The sequence below is a fragment of the Lytechinus variegatus genome, chromosome 14 (genome assembly GCF_018143015.1).
Source record: "Lytechinus variegatus isolate NC3 chromosome 14, Lvar_3.0, whole genome shotgun sequence".
NCBI classification, from domain to species: domain Eukaryota; kingdom Metazoa; phylum Echinodermata; class Echinoidea; order Temnopleuroida; family Toxopneustidae; genus Lytechinus; species Lytechinus variegatus.
In genome coordinates, this window is record NC_054753.1 from 23,260,575 (window position 1) to 23,282,660 (window position 22,086).

The 22,086-nt window shown below is 39.9% G+C and overlaps 1 protein-coding gene across 2 annotated transcripts; it reads right to left on the bottom strand.

The window, feature by feature from the left end:
- Positions 1-664: 664 nt before the first annotated feature.
- Positions 665-21,352, bottom strand: LOC121427261 (uncharacterized oxidoreductase YrbE-like). Of its 2 annotated transcripts, XR_005971682.1 has the most exons (9): positions 20,871-21,352; positions 17,204-17,441; positions 6,698-6,768; positions 6,243-6,351; positions 4,470-4,597; positions 3,527-3,750; positions 1,926-2,063; positions 1,642-1,754; positions 1,082-1,140 (listed from the first exon to the last, which is right to left on the bottom strand). XR_005971682.1 is itself a non-coding variant. In XM_041623596.1 (8 exons), exons 2-8 carry the CDS (start codon positions 17,425-17,427, stop codon positions 1,019-1,021), a joined length of 1,044 nt encoding a protein of 347 aa, XP_041479530.1. In that variant the 5' UTR covers positions 17,428-17,441; positions 20,871-21,348; the 3' UTR covers positions 665-1,018. The 2 variants fall into 2 exon arrangements, 1 of the variants encoding a protein (XP_041479530.1); XM_041623596.1 differs by lacking the exon at positions 1,642-1,754 and having other exon boundaries at positions 665-1,140; positions 1,898-2,063; positions 20,871-21,348.
- Positions 21,353-22,086: the final 734 nt, after the last annotated feature.

Consider the following 22,086-nt stretch of genomic DNA (forward strand, 5'->3'; position numbering starts at 1 on the left):
TCAGAGTACGGGCCTATGAGTATGGTTCCCAATGATTGTTGATCTTTGGATGGCAAGTTATTAAAGTGACCGATGGCAAAGTTTGGTAACTTCAAAACAACATCAAAAATCTGTGTCATGTCTCATACCAGCCAGGAATCCGGCTATGAGGATGCTAGGCTTTTTTTTTTCTTTCATCGCAGCTTTCCTGCAGTCCCCATTGTTTTGTCTATGGTGACTGTGATGATTTGTAATGAAAGGTTACTTGAAGGATTCCTGCGGGAAAAGACTCATGACATGGTGGCTTACTTAAGTATTTTTTATGAGGTTGCATACTGTACCGGGGGCAGCATCAGATTTTTTTGATGGGAGGGGGGGGGGGGCATGGCCAAGAGCTCTCTCTCTTTTAAAAGTCTTCCTTCTTGATAATAATTATGACCAAATTTCTAATGCGCACATGACTCCCAAGAATGCTCAAGGCAACTGACAATTCAATATAAATTATTCTTTATTCTTATTTTCCCTCTTTTTCTTTTTTTTAATCCTTTTTCACAATTTGCAAGATCACAGGTGAGCGAATGCCCCCTCCCCCCTCCTTACAGGTATCCTGTTGTCCTTCTATTCCCAAATTCCCCAATCTGGGTCCCGTCACACAATTGATTGTAGGCTTATTTTTTATGATTGATTGTACATTGTGGTTAATGCAATCAACCGTAGAAAAATGTTCAACGATCATTGCCAAGCTTTGTGTTACCAGTCCCTGGATATCTTGGCACCAATGCGGTATATTCTACATGACCCTTGGAACAATCATCATTAGCAGAGCATATCCATACAGGAAATCTTTGGAATGCGGGCTTGGTGAAAGGGGTCATCTTGAAATCATTCATCATCGGTGGAGCATTGATCGGATCTTCCTACCCACATGGAGGTAGATCTTTAGAACGCTGGCTTGGTTACAGGGATCATCTCGTGAGCATTCCCCCATCATTGGTAGAGAATTTATCAGATCTTCCCGCACACTCACGGTGGTAGAACTTTAGAAGGTGGGCTTGGTAAAAGGAATCATCTTACCCTGATGCATGGATTGCTCGCATAGGTCAGCAATCCACGATGTACTCAATGTATCCTCCATTGACACATCCAACTTCTCGATCTTTCCTGCAATAATAACAAAAATTTGATGAGAAAGTTCATTCTTGAAGCTTGTTTACATATATACAAGAGAACTGACGTGAGCCGGCGCCATGAGCGTCTTCGGATTGTGTGTGCACCCTACAAATCTACACTTGTATTATTATTATAATCGTCCTCATTAATATTACCCACTTCACTTGACTTGGTGGACTCATTGATATAATAGTTTCTTCGATCTTGGCAACAGGCATCCATTTGGCACAAGAACATTAACATCTTTAACAAAAGCATGCATCAGCATTGGACAGTATCACTGGTTGTAGCTCTAAGCTAATGATGGGAAATAAATACCTACCTTCTACAGCATCAAGGAAGTGGTCCATCTCATCGCAGTACCACTGGCTGTAGCGCACAGGGAATGATGGGAAATAAATACCTACCTTCTACAGCATCAAGGAAGCGGTCCATCTCATCGCAGTACAACTGGATATAGCGCTCAGGGAATGATGGGAAATAAATACCTACCTTCTACAGCATCAAGGAAGTGGTCCATCTCATCGCACTACGACTGGCTATAGCGCTCAGGGAATGATGGGAAATAAATACCTACCTTCTACAGCATCAAGGAAGTGGTCCATCTCATCACAGTACGACTGGCTGTAGCACTCAGGGAATGATGGGAAACAAATACCCACCTTCTACAGCATCAAGGAAGTTATGCCATCTCATCGCTGTACAACTGGATATAGCGCTCAGGGAATGATGGGAAATAAATACCTACCTTCTACAGCATCAAGGAAGTGGTCCATCTCATCGCAGTACGACTGGCTGTAGCGCTCAGGGAATGATGGGAAGATCGGATCTAGAAGTTCTCCCTGTTCATTGTGCTTTGTGAGAGGTGCCTCTATTCTGTTCTGTGATTGCAACATACCTTTGGATCCTAAAACCTAAAAAGTACAAAATAGATGGATATCAAGTAATCAATTTTTGTGTCATAAACAGAGTGTAGAACTAAAACGGTACATGCTTTTGGCAAAGGGCACTAGATTTGTGCTTGAATAAAGCGCAAAAGTTTGATTAATGGTTTTGTAATATGGTGCAATTGAAACTACCTTTGTGAAATCGGGCTATAGATGAGAAAATGAGATCCGACTGGCCAGTTCGGATATCAATCTGACCACATGAAAACACAGGCCATTTGCACCAAAATCCAAAATGCACAGATATGAAACTCTTTGTGGATTGCCTAATATTTATGCAGATTGGATTGTGGATACCGAATCTCAATGGGGGATTTCAAGTCCAGTGTTGGAAGCATAATTTGAATTGCGCTTCCTCAAAAACCTATGCCGAGTTTAAGCAAATGATCCAGATCACAAATTTACAGCTCAACACATAGTGACTTCAAAATCATATTCGTTTGATGTTTATACTAGGGTAAAAACTAACCTAACACCAACACCAAAGGTCAACACTGAATTTAAAATGACCCACTGATTATGAAAAGCACATGAATAGATTGGATGCAATACACTTAGGCCTGTATTCTGAAGTCAGGTTTAACTTAGACCATGTTCTAACTCTGTGTTAAAATTATGGGAAGCCAAACATTTCAAAATTTTGTTTACAGTGAAACTTCTCATGTTTACTGTGCTCTTTACTAATTCTTTAATGGTACAGACAACTGTCATACTTATCCTTTCCAGGCAGTTTATAATGTTTTGGGAGTCAAATGAGCTGATACATTGAACCTCTCCTCTTATAGATTTATGTAACAACTGGCTTTCCATACTTAAACTACAACTTTAAACCTGAGTTTAAGTTAAACCGACTTCAGAATACGGGCCATGGTCTATTGTTCACCCATGGTACATCCCATGATGTCCAGACAGAGATAATCCTCATTCAAAAGGAAATCAAAAGCAATTCATGAGGTACTTTTGTTGCTTTCTGAGTGCACAAACACATTTCTCCACAATTTAAAAATATCAAATGGATAACCGAGGTCTTTTGTGACATGGACCAACTTCGAACTGGGTCCTCTCTTACAAAGACTGGGAGTCGTGATTGATCAAATCAATCTCAACTATATGGATATCCATCATCATCATAAGTTTTCCAACAGGAAATATGCCCAATGTCTTTTGTAAACAAAGATGAGCACTCCGAATTGTCCAGACAAATGCATGAATAGGCATAAGTTCTAGAAAACAAGTTGATGAAAAAATGCATTTCATAATTGTTCAGACAAAAGATACTTTCTAGAAAACAATTTGAAAAAAAAACAAACATGCATTTCAGATGTGGGTGTTACTTGTTTTCCATAGTTGTGGTTGATTGGATCGAAGGCAATTCTTTATAAGACACGGCCCAGGTTTTCCTCCCTTGAGTTACTCGACTCGAGACTTGCCTCTATTCGCTGGTCGTAACCATACACAGCATCACGGTTGAGGTCGATAGTCGCGATTATACCACTCGGAAACTTGAGGACGATGGCAGCCTGGTCGACATCGTTCATGGCTTTGATTTGGTCGTTGAAGGCGTGGCCCTGAGCAAAGATGCTGGTTGGTTTCTCACCAAGTATCCAGAGAACAAGGTCGATGTCGTGAACAGCGCAGTCATGGTAGAATCCACCTATGATAAAAAGATTGAATTTTTTAATGTACCAAAGGCTAAAGGCCTCGGCACATCCAAAATATCTTATTGATTGTTTAGTGAAGTATGTGCCATCTCGTAATCTTCGATCAGCTCAGAAGGATCTTTTAAAATGTCCTAGTGTTCACACCAAGTTTTATGGAGAACGATCCTTTGCCCATGCTGCCCCTTCACTTTGGAATACCACCCCATCACATGTAAAGAACTCTTCTCCACCCAAGTTTAAATCCACTTTGAAGACATATTTATTCAAAAAGACTTTTAAATGAGTTAGTGCCACAATTTCCAGCAAATTCCTCATCTTTTCTTTGCCTTTTCTGTCTCCATCAAAAGCGCATAGGGACACATTTGGCAGTGATATGCGCTAACCCTAACCCTTTTTAATATATTTTTACTGCTCCACGATATAAGGTGAAGCTGCTCGAATATTACATCACCAATCAAAAATTAACCAATCACCAATCAGGAATTAATTTAATAACTTTTTCTTATTCTTTAAAGAATTTTTTCAAACCGTCACCAATTCCCCTCTTGATGATGATGATGCACAGCATTTGTATAGCCCCATGTATCTGTCAAAGACATTCAAAGGCGCATTTTTGGAGGAGCCAGCCAATCTGGGTCGCCTAGAAGGGCGTGCACACAGAACTGTGACCCGCAGGTCTCTACTCGCAATCAATTAGCCCTTTTAACCTCACCTGATATTTTAAGGTATTCTATAGGAGGAAAAGGGGCATCCCTGGCCGTCGTCTTTATACACCTGACCTGTCCTATCTCCCCATTCTGTACCCTCTGTCTCAGCTTACGGATAGATGGATCAAACCGCCTGAAATGGAAATGAAATAACCAGGAAAATTGTTCCATTTGTGATTAACATCAGCTTCTGACGGCCACAGACGTTATTAATTGACATCATCGCGACACCATCTTGGAGGCAAACATTGCCTTGTATAAGATGGTGATGTGCAGTTGGTGTATCACTGAGAGCTTTCTTTACTCAAATTCCTGTATCTTCTGAGGAAGGGTCCAATGAGATTAACACATTACATGAATAAGGTCTATACTTCAATTTTGAGAAAATATTTGATAATATACAAATAGTGAATAGGCATGAGTGCGATGGTAAAAGATTTTGCATGAGGTGAAAGAAAGATGCTCTACTCAATAAGATGTTAGCCGAGTTAAATAGTGTTTCTTTCTTTCACCAATTGCGAAATCTTTCACCATTGCACGAATATGATTATTCGCTATTTGTGTTGTACAACGCCTCGGAATCTAGCGAAAATATGAAAGATAAGAGCTTTCCCTGCAGTCATCTATGAAAGGGAGCAAAAATATTGAAAGCAAAAAGCAAAATCCCACAAGCGCACATGACCTTGGGCAGCATTGCGCATTTAGCCAGCAGGCTATACGCGTATTGCACCTTCATTTTACTGAGCACATTAATAAAATCTAACTGTGACGTCACCTCCTAAAGCTGTTCAACGGTACATTTTGGATGGTACTGTACGTCGTGTGTGCAACGGTACGAATGTTTGACATTCAGTCTCCCATTTGCTCGCGTAAAACAAGCTAAGTAGGCGTTGTACAATATCTACATACATGTACATACAGTTAAATGCTTACCATTGTGAATATACAGTGCATCCCACAAAATAGGAAACCCGTTTTCAGAGATAGATTTCACAATTATCAAATACGTTTTTACTTTGAATTTGATACTCATGGCAAGAGTGGAATCTCATCTCTAATTTGAAACCAACAGCTTAGCAAATTGTTCAAGATGGATTACAAACAAATAGAGACCTATCAGAAACGATTTGCGCAGAAACGAACCTTAGAATGTGAATCAACTCTCATTTCAGGGATCAGTGAGAGAAACTTAACAAAGAATACAAAAGAAATGCAAATGAGCCAACCGTGGAATAAGCACGATCGCCGTATCACGAACCTATCTTGTCTAATTTTCTGCGCAATCTGGTTTTGACATTAAAATTTCAAACTCGTCTTGCTCATTAATGCGTGAAGTGTTTGTTTCATATCAGGTATCAAAATGAAGCTTTGAATTATAGGATTATGTAAATGAAATATCAATATTCATTTGCCTTTGAAGAAAAAGACATGGGAATCCTTGTTTCCTTTTTTTCTGGGACGCACTGTATATTGGGTTGGCTGGCTGATGATGACATAACCCTACTTTCCACTTTTATCACATTATTACATAAAAATAATTATATCCAATTTCATACATGTGTGAATAAGTGGGATATGACATCATTGGCTTGCTCACTGCACAATGCATGAAGACATGCATACTGTTTCACCAAAGTTTAAAAGTCAGAACTCTTTTATTCCTTATCTGATTTGGGGGAAATTTTCAGTGTTTCGTTTGCCTGATTTTACTTTATCTGTTCAAATAATATTTTCAGCCTAAAGTGTCCCTTTAAGCTGTCAGAAGAGGCAGTCGTTACCTGTTAAAAGCACATAAGAGAGGCTTGCCCACCCTAGCAGCCTTGAGGTAGCATTCCCTGGTGTCAGCTAACTTGACAGCAATTGGTTTCTCCACAAATACGGCCTTCGCTATCATCAAACAGACAAATACAAATTGAAATATTCCATTGCATTATTTGCATACAACAATATTTTCTTAAAGAGAAAAACTGATATCTCATTTGCATATCATCTGTGTAGTGCAAATAACTGTTTCACAAAAATAATCAAAAGTTTGAAATTTAATGACTTTTGGTTCAGTGAAATTTTGTTGATTTTTTAAGCAATATTCTTGCTTGAATTATTGTATGTTAAATATTTCTTAATGAGAATTTCAAATGAAATAGAATGATGGATGGATCAATGAATGAATGAATGAATCAATCAATTAATTAGGAAGTGACTAAGTGAATGAATGAAATAGATAATAACTTACCCTTATCAAGTCCTTTCAGAATGATAGATTCATGAAGTAAAGTTGGTACACAAACTACAATCGCTTCAGTCCTAGGAGAGAAAGGAAAAAAAGGGGAAAAGATAGAAGAGGGGAAAGAGAATAGACATTTGAATGATCAACACTTATTATTTTCATTATCAGACAGAGCAATCAAAGTTTTTTTGCATTTGAAAATAAATAACCACTGCTCCCTAATGTAACATGGCAGATTACACTCCAAGAGCAGTCCATCCCTTTAATGTAATCCCCCTCCCCCTCCTAAAGAGTGGATCACTCCCAAACAGGGTTCTGTGTTGAGTTGCCTGTACACATCACTCCTGCAGTATGTTGTCAAATTCATCACAGGGTGTCATTCCTTCTTGTCATCTTATTTTGGTAAGATCATGATTTCTGTTACCTATATTGTTAATATAATCGCATAATGTGGTGTAGAAATGTTTCCTGTTGTTTCATAGATGAGATGTATTGCAAAATTAGAATTTCCTAAATGTGTAAAAGTTTGTAAAAGTTTACAGTAAGCCATGCCTTTTCATCAAATTTCTTTATAACCAATGCACTAAGACAATGGGTTGTGTTAACTTTGTGTATATTCAATGAATGCATGTGTGTGAGCTAGAGGGATTTAGGACAAGTAAAGTGTGTGTTGAGTGTGAAGGTCGGTGTTTGTCCATTGAGGCATTGAAAGTGTGTTTCTAGCATGGATGTAGAAACCTCCATGTTAATAGGGAACTGTTGTTAGATATGTCATGCACAAATGGCCAGTCTCCAACTCTTCTTTGTATTTTATCATTTCATATTTGCTAGTGGAGTATTTTATGGAGGTTTATAAAGTTCTAGTTGTTAACATTTTACTTGACAAGGAGCAGTCATTCCTTAAGAAATTTCTAAAGTGATTTAAGAAAGGGTTTCTATTGTAATCTAAATGTCTTACCTTCATGGTGTTTTTATTGGATTTTGATGCGCAGAGAATGTGATACCTGTTCCAGTGCACCAATTAAGGGTATATTGTGTTTTGTTTTTTTTCTAGTTACACGTACCAGAGTGACAGTTGGTCTTAATCTTACCGTTATACATGCATTGTAATTCTTCTTGGAGGCTGCATAGCCAGGGTGAGTTTAATAATCTAGCTTTCAGATAAATGTCAGTACTCGATACTTTTGCCTGCTACCGATTATCAAATTATTTCATCTTACATATCTGAGCATTGCTGAGGAGCTTCTTTAGCATCACAATATTGACTACATGTTCTCTACAGGTCTTTTTATTGTTGTATTCAATATTATTATATATGTGTTGACTTTGGATTTGTAAATGTACATGTATTACATTTTAACGTATTTTCGGGATTTGAGGTCGGTATTTCTAATCATCTTATGTGGTTAGTATTGAACTGTTGTAGGAATTATACCTATGAACTAAGACAGACTACTTGTCTGCTATTCAAAGTATGTTTTTGTGGTATCCTTGACAATAGTACAGTTCAGTTTCCTATATCACGAACTCATTGTTTGAGTATGTTTAGAGTATAATATTGACCATATATAATATTGTTCGCTCTGCCTTTGCTGTGTATTCAGGAGTCATTATTTCTTATAATTACTTGAAGTATACAGGGATATTGATGTTCAGAGAAGTGAGCATTAGTATAAGATGCTGTCAAGGGAATGTGTGAACCGATCAATTGATAGATAGATTAAACATATAGTTGTCATTTATCAATATTTAGAAATCTCCTTGATACTACACTTACCTTGACTGGTATCCTTATACTATTGATTTATTGTTTTGTGGTGTTTGCTTTTCATAAGTAAATGGCTGCCTGATATAAATATGTTGCTATGGTTGTGTTATCGTAAATGCTTATAATCATATGTTATCTTTGTGTCTTTGATGCAGGTTTTTCCTTGGTGTTTTCGAATAAAAAAGATTAAACGCAACTACTGCCTTTAGCGTGATTTATCCTGCGTCACATCTGGCGTTGTCAGCAGGATTATTCTATCAACTCAGACACCAAACCCTGGCTACTAAGAACAACGGAGACACAGCCTGTACCCAAGACAGAGTCTGTCCTGTAACTTCTAGAGTAACCTGATGACTGTTGGGAGCTGATAAGGCCTTGAAAGAACTGACTTTAATTCTCCCAATATCACGGCCTGTCGTGCAAGATCACCTTTTATTCTTCAGTGACTGCCATCGCATACTATCCTGGATTATAGATCAAGTGATACCTTGCTCAATGGTGACGAAGAACTATTGTTTGACAGAGAATTAAAACTCTAACTTGTCAGGATTGTTTGATTGCTAATGAATACATATGAGATAGATCAGTTCAGGAAGTATTTTATCAAGATTGTATTTTCGCAACCAGATGAATAACGTGTTTTTAATATTTCTGTCATATGTTGCTTAAGTCATTAACCAAATATTGAGCTGTATTTTATTATTCCTTCTAGTATTGTCTCCTTTAACCATGGCTACAAAAATGGAAGAGCGTTTGTCAGAATTGGAGAGCCTTGTGGAAACCATGAAGCATGCTATGGAACTGAAGGCACAGGAGACTGACAAAGCAAATGCAGAAGCAAACGCTGTTAAAGAAGAGTTGTTAAAACTGCGTGAAGGCATGGGAGAAAATGGAGAAGAAGACAATGTGTCAGAATTGTCCTCCAGCCCTCTGCCACCTTCAGACCACACCTTGCCAAGAGCTGTCTACATCACCGCTGGGCGGAAGCTAGAGAGATTTAGCGGGCGACCTGAGAAGCCGGGAGATTTGTCAGCAGAGGATTGGATTGAGGATGCTGAGATGGTCATGGCATCCAAGGGCCTACAGGGTAAAGAACAAGCAGCTTTCTTATTAGAACATTTATCAGGAAATGCCCGTCGTGAGATCCTGGGAAGAGGGGTTGAGACAAAGGGATGTCCACAGAAGATCTTTGCAGTGCTCTTAAGGGTTTTCAGTGACAGCACAAACTTGCCGCAGCTTCGGCAGAAGTTCTACAGTTATAGACAATCGGAAGGAGAGGATATCATATCCCTTTCCCTTGAACTTGTAAGGCTGTTTGATCGGATCATCGCTTTGGACCCTTCCCTGAGGGACTCAAGGGAGAACCAGCTAAAGGATCGTCTTGCAGAGGCTATGAGAGAAGAGGCCGTTCAGATGGAACTTCGAAGATTGATTGCCGATAAACCTCAGTTGTCATTCTTTGACACAAGAGATCACCTCATCAGAATTCTTGGCAGGGATCGGTTGAAGAGCAAGAAGGAAACAGTCGTAAGGGAGAACACAGTTGAGAAGGATTTTGGGAAAATCATAAAAAAACAAGAGGAGCAAATCGCAACTCAGCAGGCCCAAATCCAGTCTTTGCTGTCGTATCTTCAATCAAAGCCAAGAGGACGCCCCCAAAGAGATATGGCCTGCTGGAATTGCAATGAGACGGGTCATTTCAGGCGTAATTGTCCCTTACCACCCAGAGTTGTACCTCCTACACAGACACACCCTCCCCAGCCGACAGCAGGAGCTGCAGCAAATGGACCATCCTCAAAACAAACACCTTTAAACTAGCTGGGCCTTCCACTGAGAGCCGGGTGGTGGGCGAGGCGAGAGCAGAGGTAGGCTCTATAATTAAGCGTGCTGTGGGGAACTGCCCAGAAGTGAGGCTCGAGCTTGGTGATACAAGAGTGGGATGCCTGATTGACACAGGTGCTGAGGTTTCAACAATAACAGAGGAATTCTACAAAGAGAATTTAGCTCTTGGCTGGGAGCTGACAGATGTGTCGGAGTTCATACAGGTTTCCGCATCACAAGGCACAGACATCCCCTACCTCGGGTACGTTGAGCTTAAACTGAGTGCCTGGGATCATACATTTCATCAAATGGGGTTCTTAGTTGTGAAGAACCCTGTTAATACCCCAGTAGAAAGAAGGAAAATAGAACTCCCAGTAGTGCTTGGATCAAATATAATGCGTGATGTTAGAGCACAACTGCAGGATATCTATGGAGATAACTTCTCCCATATACTTGCTGGACGCGAAGATGGGCAGGACATTCTACTCCGTGCAGTTCAGGTGTATAAGCCAAACACTAGCCTTGGAACAGTGAGAGTAGCTGGGAATCATGCTCTGCTTGTCCCTGCGAGAACAATAAAGGTTATTGAAGGGTCATGTTCCTCTTCCTTGCAGGAGCAACATCGAAGTGTGTTACTGGAACGGCACGTTTCTCATGTAGCAGAGCTTCCTAGAGGTGTAGCACTGGGAGCAGCCTTGGTCACTGTCAATGAAAAGGGGAGAGTACCAATCCAGATTGCCAATTTCAGTGACAAAGATGTGTACCTCCAACCAAGAATGCCGGTCGCTGTGCTAAAGTCTGCTGCCATTATTGAGGATAACGTAGAGGAGGATGACATAACAGATCTAGTATCTAAGGTGGATGTTGGCGATCTCAACCAAGTCCAACAAAAGCAACTCTACTCGGTCCTTTCTAAGTACAAGGCAACTTTCAGTAAAGATGAAGATGATATTGGCTATTGTGACTTAGTTAGCCACAAGATTGTGACCGAAGACGACAGACCAGTAAAGATACCCTACCGGAGGATTCCTCCACATCATTGGGACGAAGTTCGCGATTACCTCAAAAAGTCATTAGAGAGGGGAATCATTCGGGAATCTTCCAGTCCATATGCATCCCCCATCGTCCTAGTAAGGAAAAAGGATGGGAAGCTGAGAATCTGTGTGGACTACAGATCATTGAATGCCAAAACACATAAAGATGCTTATCCTCTCCCGAGAATTGAGGAAGCCCTCCAAACTCTAAAGGGTGCTGAATACTTCTGTTCTTTAGATTTAGCGCATGGCTTTAACCAGCTGCCAATGGCTCCGGAGGATATTGAGAAGACGGCATTTAGAACCGGAACTGGAGGGCTCTACGAGTATACAAGGATGCCATTTGGACTTTGTAACGCGCCTGCAACCTTCATGCGTGTTATGGATAAGGCGTTTGGAGATCTCAACTTTCAGTCCCTTCTTGTGTATCTTGATGATATCTTGATATTTGGTTCTACTTTCGAGGAGACCCTACAGAGGCTTGAGACTGTTCTTTCACGTCTAACCACACTGAACCTGAAGGTGAAACCTGAGAAGTGCCAACTATTCCGGAGAAAGGTAAACTACTTAGGACATGTGGTAACAAGTGAAGGGACAACACCAAACCCGGAAAAGATAAGGGCTGTACAAGAATGGCCAAGGCCAGAGACGGAGAGAGAACTTCGTGGTTTCCTTGGGCTTTCGGGGTACTATAGAAGGTTTGTGCAAGGATATGCTCGAGTGGCCGCCCCCCTTCACAACATCCTGAAGCTGCCTGACGACCAAAAAGGAAGCTCAAGAAAAAAAGCAAGACATGGTCGACCAAGAGACATTCAGCCACACTGGAACCAAGATTGTGAAGATGCTTTCCTTGCCCTCAAGGGGGCACTGACCTCACCCCCTCTCCTTGGATACCCCGACTTCAAGCTCCCTTTCACTCTGGAAACCGATGCTAGTTACCTGGGTCTGGGAGCTGTCCTTTCCCAGCAGCAAGAGGGCAGGAATATTGTTGTGGCATATGCAAGCCGGAGCTTAAAGCCGAACGAAAGAAAGATGGACAATTACTCAAGCATGAAATTGGAGCTACTTGCTCTTAAATGGGCGATCACAGAAAAGTTCAGGGATTTGTTGGTTGGTGCGGAGTTCATAGTCTACACAGACAATAATCCCCTCAGTTACTTGATGACATCCGCCAAGCTGGGGGCGACAGAGTCAAGATGGGCATCAGAGCTTGCTCATTTCAGATTCAAAATCAAGTACAGAACAGGAAAATCGAATGGCAACGCAGATGCCCTGAGTAGGAAGAAAGATCATGGTCATGAGCCCACCACGGCGAGACTGGAGGAAGCAGTTGTTACTGTTCACCCATTGCAACGGTACACCGAGGGTGTGAGTCCTACCCCACTACCTCCTGAAGTTCGTCAAGGAATTTATGATGGTGTTACTGAGGCTTTGCTTAATGAAATCCGCACAAGGTCAACGAATGTCCAGCCTAGATCAACATCCACCCTCCCTTCCCTTTCAAAAGTTGATTTACAACAGCTTCAGATGTCAGATGAGGATGTAGGCAGATTTTGTGTCTTATGGAGACAAGGACATCGTCCAACTCGTCGACAGGGAATGAAAGAGCCCAAGGCAGTGCGTAAATTACTGAAATGCTGGGACAAAGTAAGCGAACAGGATGGTGTCCTTTACAGAAATGTGCAACATGCCAATGATGATCTTAGGCAGTTGTTATTACCCAGGTGCCTAATAGCCCAAGTGTTGAAGGCAATGCATGACGATGTAGGCCACCAAGCAGCAGAGAAGACACTCGCTTTAACCCAGAGGAGATGTTACTGGCCCGGGATGGCGAAGGACGTAGCAGACTTTTGTCAAAGGTGTGAACGCTGTACTTTGGCCAAAGCAGGGAAGCGACTTCATCCCACCATGGGTTCGCTTATTGCATCAAAACCGTTGGAAGTACTGGCAATTGACTTTACTGTCCTGGAACGAAGCAGCAACGGGTTGGAAAACGTCTTGGTGTTGACTGACGTTTTCACCAAATTCACCCAGGCCATCTCTACACGTGACCAGAAAGCTTCAACTGTAGCCCGTGTCCTTGTACGCGATTGGTTCGTTAGGTTTGGGGTTCCGCTGAGAATTCACAGCGATCAAGGCCGCAACTTTGAGAGTAAACTGATACAAGAGCTCTGCAAGATGTATGGGATAACGAAGAGCCACACAACCCCATACCACCCGGAAGGAAACGGGCAATGCGAGCGGTTTAACCGTACTCTTCATGACAGGTTGCGGACTCTTTCCCCTAAAATGAAGCGAAAATGGCCGGAACATCTCCCAGAACTGGTCTATGCATACAACTGCACTCCACACTCTTCTACAGGGTATTCTCCTCACTATCTGTTCTTTGGCAGGGACCCAGTCCTACCCATGGATCATGTCTTAGGGCTTGTGTCGTCTTCTCAAACCGAAAATACAGAAGTTGAAGAATGGATTGCAGAACATCACGAGCGACTCAGTCAAGCTTTCCAAATGGCTTCTGAGAAAACAGAGAAGGAGGCATTACGAAGAAGGGAATTGAGAAATGCCAAGGCAAGCGATGTTGATCTACCTATGGGAGCAACAGTTTTCTTAAGAAATCGTAGAGTACTTGGTCGTAACAAAATCCAGGATGTGTGGGATGCAGAGCCACATAAGGTCGTGAAACACCTTATCACTGGTGGTCATACTTACGTAGTGGAACCAGTAAATGGGGGAAATTCTCGGACAGTACATCGAGGTGAGCTCCTTGAGTGTAGGAACATAGCTGATGGAGCTCCAGAGGACACAGAGATAATCGTTGAGACAGGAGAACCAGCAGACGAAACTGTCATACACGAACATGAGGAGTTCGAAGATGACATACCGAGTGACGGGTTAGTCATAATTCCCTCTAGTAGATCATCCAGGCGACAGAAGTCTCTTCCAAAGTCTAAGGTAAATGCTGGAGGGTCAAAAGAATCAACATCTACTCCGATGGATAGCTCAGATAGTCAAAGCTATATAAATGAATCTGGGCCATCTCTTGAAAGGATTCAGGACATCCAAGATGAAGAAATAGGGATAAGAGATGCTCCCGTCCCAGAGTCGTGCAATCTTCCCCTCCCTACTTCAGTACATAACTTGGTGTTAGAAAATGAAGCTGAGATGGCTACAGCCCCCTCGAGAGGAGATTCAGCTGATGAAGTAGATGCTGAGAGTGTCATAGTCGACCAGCCGGCAGAGCAAAGACCTCGAAGGTCTTCCCGGATTAACGCTGGCTACCATTCAAATCCTAACAGTTTACCTCGGTCCACACTGGACGAAGCAAATATTGTCAATGGACGTGACCAAAGTGTAGGAACAGCCGTAGTTCGGTCAAGTCTAATGAGTTTTTTAATTACATTTTTATTGTTTTGTTTTTTTTCTGTAATCTGTTGTTTTTTTAGTTAATTGCTGGGACAGCAATGCTCAAGCAGGGAAGTGTGTAACATGGCAGATTACACTCCAAGAGCAGTCCATCCCTTTAATGTAATCCCCCTCCCCCTCCTAAAGAGTGGATCACTCCCAAACAGGGTTCTGTGTTGAGTTGCCTGTACACATCACTCCTGCAGTATGTTGTCAAATTCATCACAGGGTGTCATTCCTTCTTGTCATCTTATTTTGGTAAGATCATGATTTCTGTTACCTATATTGTTAATATAATCGCATAATGTGGTGTAGAAATGTTTCCTGTTGTTTCATAGATGAGATGTATTGCAAAATTAGAATTTTCCTAAATGTGTAAAAGTTTGTAAAAGTTTACAGTAAGCCATGCCTTTTCATCAAATTTCTTTATAACCAATGCACTAAGACAATGGGTTGTGTTAACTTTGTGTATATTCAATGAATGCATGTGTGTGAGCTAGAGGGATTTAGGACAAGTAAAGTGTGTGTTGAGTGTGAAGGTCGGTGTTTGTCCATTGAGGCATTGAAAGTGTGTTTCTAGCATGGATGTAGAAACCTCCATGTTAATAGGGAACTGTTGTTAGATATGTCATGCACAAATGGCCAGTCTCCAACTCTTCTTTGTATTTTATCATTCATATTTGCTAGTGGAGTATTTTATGGAGGTTTATAAAGTTCTAGTTGTTAACATTTTACTTGACAAGGAGCAGTCATTCCTTAAGAAATTTCTAAAGTGATTTAAGAAAGGGTTTCTATTGTAATCTAAATGTCTTACCTTCATGGTGTTTTTATTGGATTTTGATGCGCAGAGAATGTGATACCTGTTCCAGTGCACCAATTAAGGGTATATTGTGTTTTGTTTTTTTTCTAGTTACACGTACCAGAGTGACAGTTGGTCTTAATCTTACCGTTATACATGCATTGTAATTCTTCTTGGAGGCTGCATAGCCAGGGTGAGTTTAATAATCTAGCTTTCAGATAAATGTCAGTACTCGATACTTTTGCCTGCTACCGATTATCAAATTATTTCATCTTACATATCTGAGCATTGCTGAGGAGCTTCTTTAGCATCACAATATTGACTACATGTTCTCTACAGGTCTTTTTATTGTTGTATTCAATATTATTATATATGTGTTGACTTTGGATTTGTAAATGTACATGTATTACATTTTAACGTATTTTCGGGATTTGAGGTCGGTATTTCTAATCATCTTATGTGGTTAGTATTGAACTGTTGTAGGAATTATACCTATGAACTAAGACAGACTACTTGTCTGCTATTCAAAGTATGTTTTTGTGGTATCCTTGACAATAGTACAGTTCAGTTTCCTATATCACGAACTCATTGTTTGAGTATGTTTAGAGTATAATATTGACCATATATAATATTGTTCGCTCTGCCTTTGCTGTGTATTCAGGAGTCATTATTTCTTATAATTACTTGAAGTATACAGGGATATTGATGTTCAGAGAAGTGAGCATTAGTATAAGATGCTGTCAAGGGAATGTGTGAACCGATCAATTGATAGATAGATTAAACATATAGTTGTCATTTATCAATATTTAGAAATCTCCTTGATACTACACTTACCTTGACTGGTATCCTTATACTATTGATTTATTGTTTTGTGGTGTTTGCTTTTCATAAGTAAATGGCTGCCTGATATAAATATGTTGCTATGGTTGTGTTATCGTAAATGCTTATAATCATATGTTATCTTTGTGTCTTTGATGCAGGTTTTTCCTTGGTGTTTTCGAATAAAAAGATTAAACGCAACTACTGCCTTTAGCGTGATTTATCCTGCGTCACACTAACAACAAAATAACTCAGATTGACAGCTACTATAGTATCAATAACTTCAAATGTACTCTGTAAAGATATCGAACAATTCCTCTGATCACTTGTTCAATATGATGTATGAAAAATATAGTTAGACCCTAACTATTTGAACGAGGAAAGTGGTTGTGATAGCAAACCTGAAATACATAGGTTCCTGTGTTATTGCAGTGGGGTAAAGGTTTAAGGACAGACGAACCCATAATGCAGGGGCCACAGAAATGGGGGTGCTTTGTGGCTTCATCCCCCCACTTTTTTCAAAATTGTGAACAAAAACATGGAAATTACCATCTGGGCCCCATAACACAATGGTTTCTGATGGACTGCAAATATGTAAGAACCGCTCTGATTGGTCCCTGGTCAGTATTTTCAGCCAAATTCGCGTGTAACATTGATGTTGATTGGTCAGTTCATTTAGCGATTGATGGCTAATCTTTGTGTTACGGAGCCCTGATTATTGTGATTTTTTGCATGGCCAGCCCCCCCCCATTTTAAAAAACCTCCGCAGCCCCTGTAATGTGGGTGACTTCAGTCGGAGAGTGGCCTTTCCACCTCCCCCCCCCCATCAATCAAATCTTGGATCCATCACATGAGGATGTACTTACTTCTCGTCATTCCACACCTTATCAGCTTCTTTGTTAGAAATGACAGGAGTATCGTAGAGATAAAGCTGGTCTAAGTAGGGCTTGACCTTCTCGACGTCCTCTTCCACGATCCACCTTAGCTCGACGCGAGGACAGATGGCAAGGTATTTGATGTGGATGGCTCCAGCACGCCCTACGCCAAACAGGGCCACTCCTATCTTCTTTCTCTGTGCATTGACGTTCATGGTTGTTCTTTTATCTAAAAAAAGAGTAATCATAAAAAAAACATAAATTTGAATACGGTACTGAGGTTGTATAAAAAAATTCTGTTTACAATATCTGTACTTTCTTAAGTGGTCAAGAGCCTTGAGCCTTGAAGAATAATCCCTTTCACCAGCTCCAAAGCTATCCCAGGATGTAATCAATGTGCATCAATCTTTTTTTTTTTGGGGGGGGGTTGGATCAATCAAATAGTGTAGGCCTATGTGCATAAAGAGCACAAAATCCCCTGGCTCTATAGGCCGAAATAGAGCCTCTGATAGCATCATGTTCTTTGGCTTGAAAATAAGAGCATCTTGACTGCACCTTGATGGAATACTCCCCAAGGAGTGTAGACTGTGCACATTTGCACCAGATTTACATTGCATGTGGGCAATCTAGAATCCAATGAATTGGGTAATATTAACCATTAACGTGCCATGAATACATATCTGTGCATCCACTGGAGTGCCACAAACAAATTTTCGTGCAATGGTCATACAGCTATTGTTATGCCTATTGCATTTTGAGGAGTGCATTGCATGCATGAGTGATTCCATTGTTCAGTTCAGCTTATGGTCAAGAGGTTTAACATTACTGTCTCATGAGTGATTCTCCTTTTTTTTAGATATAAATTTAACATTTAAAAATAGACTTTGAAAAAAGTGGCACTTGCTGATTAGAGTGAATGGCACATTAAGAGTTAAGTGCATAGAGACGCTGCTTATAAAAGCAGAGTTATTATTATTGATTGATCTTTTGAATAATTCAATAGGATGCGGCCCTCATTTCAAAGGGTTACTGAGCAATTTGGAGTGACACTACATTCTACAATGTGGTTGTGTAACCAGGCAAAATCTCTCCTAAACCACAATGAAAATCACATCTGGTATTAGTGGTAAACATTTGGCTTGCCTTCTGTACAGGATGCAAATCGTCATTACCTAGGTCAGAGTGCATTTCATAAGCTATCAGCAATCCAAATTCTTGATCTATTTGTTTCAGCCTGCTTTCTAGACTAAATGTAAATACAGATTGAAATGACGACCACTATTGTCTAGCTGATGACATAATGGCAAACTGCATTGAGCAATTACATGTAGTACCACACACCCCTTGCAAATATTCAAATGAAAAGCAGGGATATCACTTAGAATTGATTAAAATCTTGCCAAAGTCTTGATAATTTTATACGAATATTCAGAAATTTTCTTTTATTACTCATATTAATTTGCCTTATCCCCCCACCCCTCCCCTTTGGTTTTTGTAGCTCTTTTTTGTTATACTTATAGGAATTGAAAAGGTCTTGAGGCCTATTGTTAATCCCACTACTTTCTATTATTTGCTGTATTTATAGTGTATCCTTTTGTATTTCGGTGTTTGAATGTATTTTTGAATGTTTTTTTATGCTATTGTATATTCTGTATTTCCATCAGATTTTGGAAATGAATAAATCTAAATCTAATGTCTGAAAATCACCTAGAATTACCCTTTCCTACATGAAAAAGTTGTTTTCTATGGCAGAAAATATGTTTAAAATGTCTGAAAAGTGGCATCCCTGAAAAGGGCTTCCACTCTAGTTACAGTGTTATTTTGAATTCTGTACAACCCTCCACTCTACTGTTTATATATTGTATGTCAATAGGCACAAGTCTCAAGGAAAAAGCTGTCAAAATGAAGTGTCAAAGTACAACCAGGGTAATAATCCAGGGGGTGTTTCACAAATTGATAAGTGGGACTTAAGTAGTACTTATCACACGCACGTTATGTAACATATGATCTGATTGATGGATGTTCTGTGCACATGATTGACCAACATTTTGACGTTATAAACTGCATGCAACTTAAATTTAGCCGTTGCTACAGGACAAGTCCACCCCAACAAAAAGTTGATTTGAATAAAAAGAGAAAAATCCAACAAGCATAACACTGAAAATTTCATCAAAATCGGATGTAAAATAAGAAAGTTATGATATTTCAAATTTTCGCTTAATTTCACAAAACATTTACCGTATATGCACACCCTGGTCAGTATCATGTACCTGGCCACAAAGGATTATCTATTGTTACCGGGGGTGCTGTGACAATGCTCAGCACTCCCAGTAACAATAGAATAATCCTCCGTGGACAGGTCCATGGTCGGTATGCAAATGAGGAGACTGACGTCATCCACTCACTATTTCTTTTGTATTTTGTTATATGAAATATAAAATATTCTAATTTTCTCCCCATTGTCAAGTGAAACAATGATTAATTCCTCCCTAAACATGTGAAATTAGCATTGTTTAATACTATATGGTTCAGTCAACTTGGTCCTTATTTTCAAATCTGTGAAAAAAATAAATATTGTATCATTAAAACAATAAAAAACAAAATAAATAGTGAGTGATGGACATCACTGACTGACTCATTTGCATGACATTAAGCAAAATTTTAAAATGCCATAACTTTCTTATTTTACATCAGATTTTGATGAAATTTTCAGCATTATGCTAGTTTGAATTTTCTCTATTTATTCTATCAACATTTTTCTGGGGTGGACTTGACCTTTAAATGTTTGTGAAACACCCCCTGGGGTGGGGTATTTCACAAAGTTAAGTTTGATTTAGATTTTAGAGTCATTCTTAAAGACAAACGCACACACAGTCTCATTGATGACTACATGTAAGCAGTAACATCAGTTCCATTTTAAGTGATATCCTCATTATGAAAAATGGAAGTCTTCATTTCCAAACAGGACCTATTTTCAACCTATTTTCCAAAGTGGAAGAGGGGCAAAAGATACCATGGGGTGGGGGTGTATGCAATCTCTTCCCCCACCCACACCCGGATATAGGCCTGCCGATTAATGCCTATCGCGATATGCATGCTGTCGTCTTATAGCAAGACGAAGAAAACAAGATGACGACGTAAACACACTGGCAATTTTTTTCCTGTCTTTTCATAATATTTTTCTTGTTTTTTAATGAATTCTTGTTTAAAATGGTATCAATCATAGAAATGTCGGAAATTAAGTTGTATCTCATTTAGATCTACGTGATTTAGGGCTAGATCTTTTAGAAGGAAAGTAGAAATCTCGGGGCGAAAGTTTCAGTTTTTTGTGGTACACACGCATGAATGGGACGCAAGAATATGTTAGTAAATGATTTTTACTCTATACACTATAGGACAGGAAGCCTCATGCCCTGGCCTGGCTATTCCAGGGGCCCGTTTCATAATTTAAAGGACTTCGACTTGCAACTGTTGTTACTTTGCCATTATGGCAACCGGGATGGCAACTACCATTGAAACCTTGATTATGACTGGCTGCTGAGCCCTGTTACCATGGTAGTTGCCATTATGGCAAAGTTACAACAGTTGCAAGTCCTTTATGAAAAGGGCCCCAGATCAACTCCGTTCTCCGTCGGCATGGTCGGACATGCTTACTTACCGATCGCTGTATTGTATACGGACGGGGATCCGCAACGGTGTTCAGCGCTGTACTGTAATTGGCCTGGCCAAGAAACCCGAAAATTAAAATTGGAATTCACAACCTGATGCAAAAATGATGAGCAATTAACAGACGACAAATCCTAGCTTGGAATTGTTAGGCTAAGGTTAGACTTGTTTCGAATCATTTGAAAGTGCAATTTTCAATGAAATACGATATGCATCGACGGTTTGTTTCTTGACTTTGCGGTAGAAATCGGCTGCGGCTGTGCTTTAATAATTGCACGGTGTGGAGGTATATGGGCGTGCCGGGGGGTATCGCGAGGTCATCGATCCAATCAGTGATCACAGATGGATACGCCCATAACTTTTGGACACGCCTTTTACACGCCCATTTAACATCGCAAACGGGTTGAATTTCATTCAACACTCCCACCTTTTAAGAAGTGTTAATATTCATACAGGTAAAATGTTGTCTAGTTCGTTTTACCAAAGCTCCTTGGTTCAACATCTACTAAATATATACCGTATATATATCGGGATATATATATATATATATACACACACGCACACACACACACACACATATATATATATATATATATATATATATATGTATATATATATATATATATATATATATATATATATATATATATATATATATATATATATATATTATATATATATATATATATATTCACCATACATGATACCAGCTAGGGGCCCGTTTCATAAAGGACTTACAACTGTTGTAACTTTGCCATTATGGTAACTAGGCGGCGGAAGCGGGGGGGGGGACGTGTCCCCCCTAAATTTGAGGAGGGGGGGGGGACGGTCCCCCCTAAATTTGTTGTTGATAACCTTTTTTTTTTTTTTTTTTTTTTTTTTTTTGCTTGTCAATATATTTTCCTACGTTTACCCCTAAATTTTTTTTTTTTGTTGCTTGTCCCCTCCTAAATTTTTTTTCTTCGGCCGCCAATGGTAACTACCAGCCTTGATTCTGATTGGCTGATAAGCATTGATAAGCCCTGTTACCATATGGTATAGTACGTTTCCATTATGGCAAGGTTAAGGGGTTAAGTCCTTAAACGGTCCTCAACATGGACACGTACTGCTCTCATATGAAATGACAATAAAAAGATTATAATTAGTTTAATTTTTAATGCATTTTCCTCAAAGCTTCACCAATATTTATTACATAATTTTCCTATTAT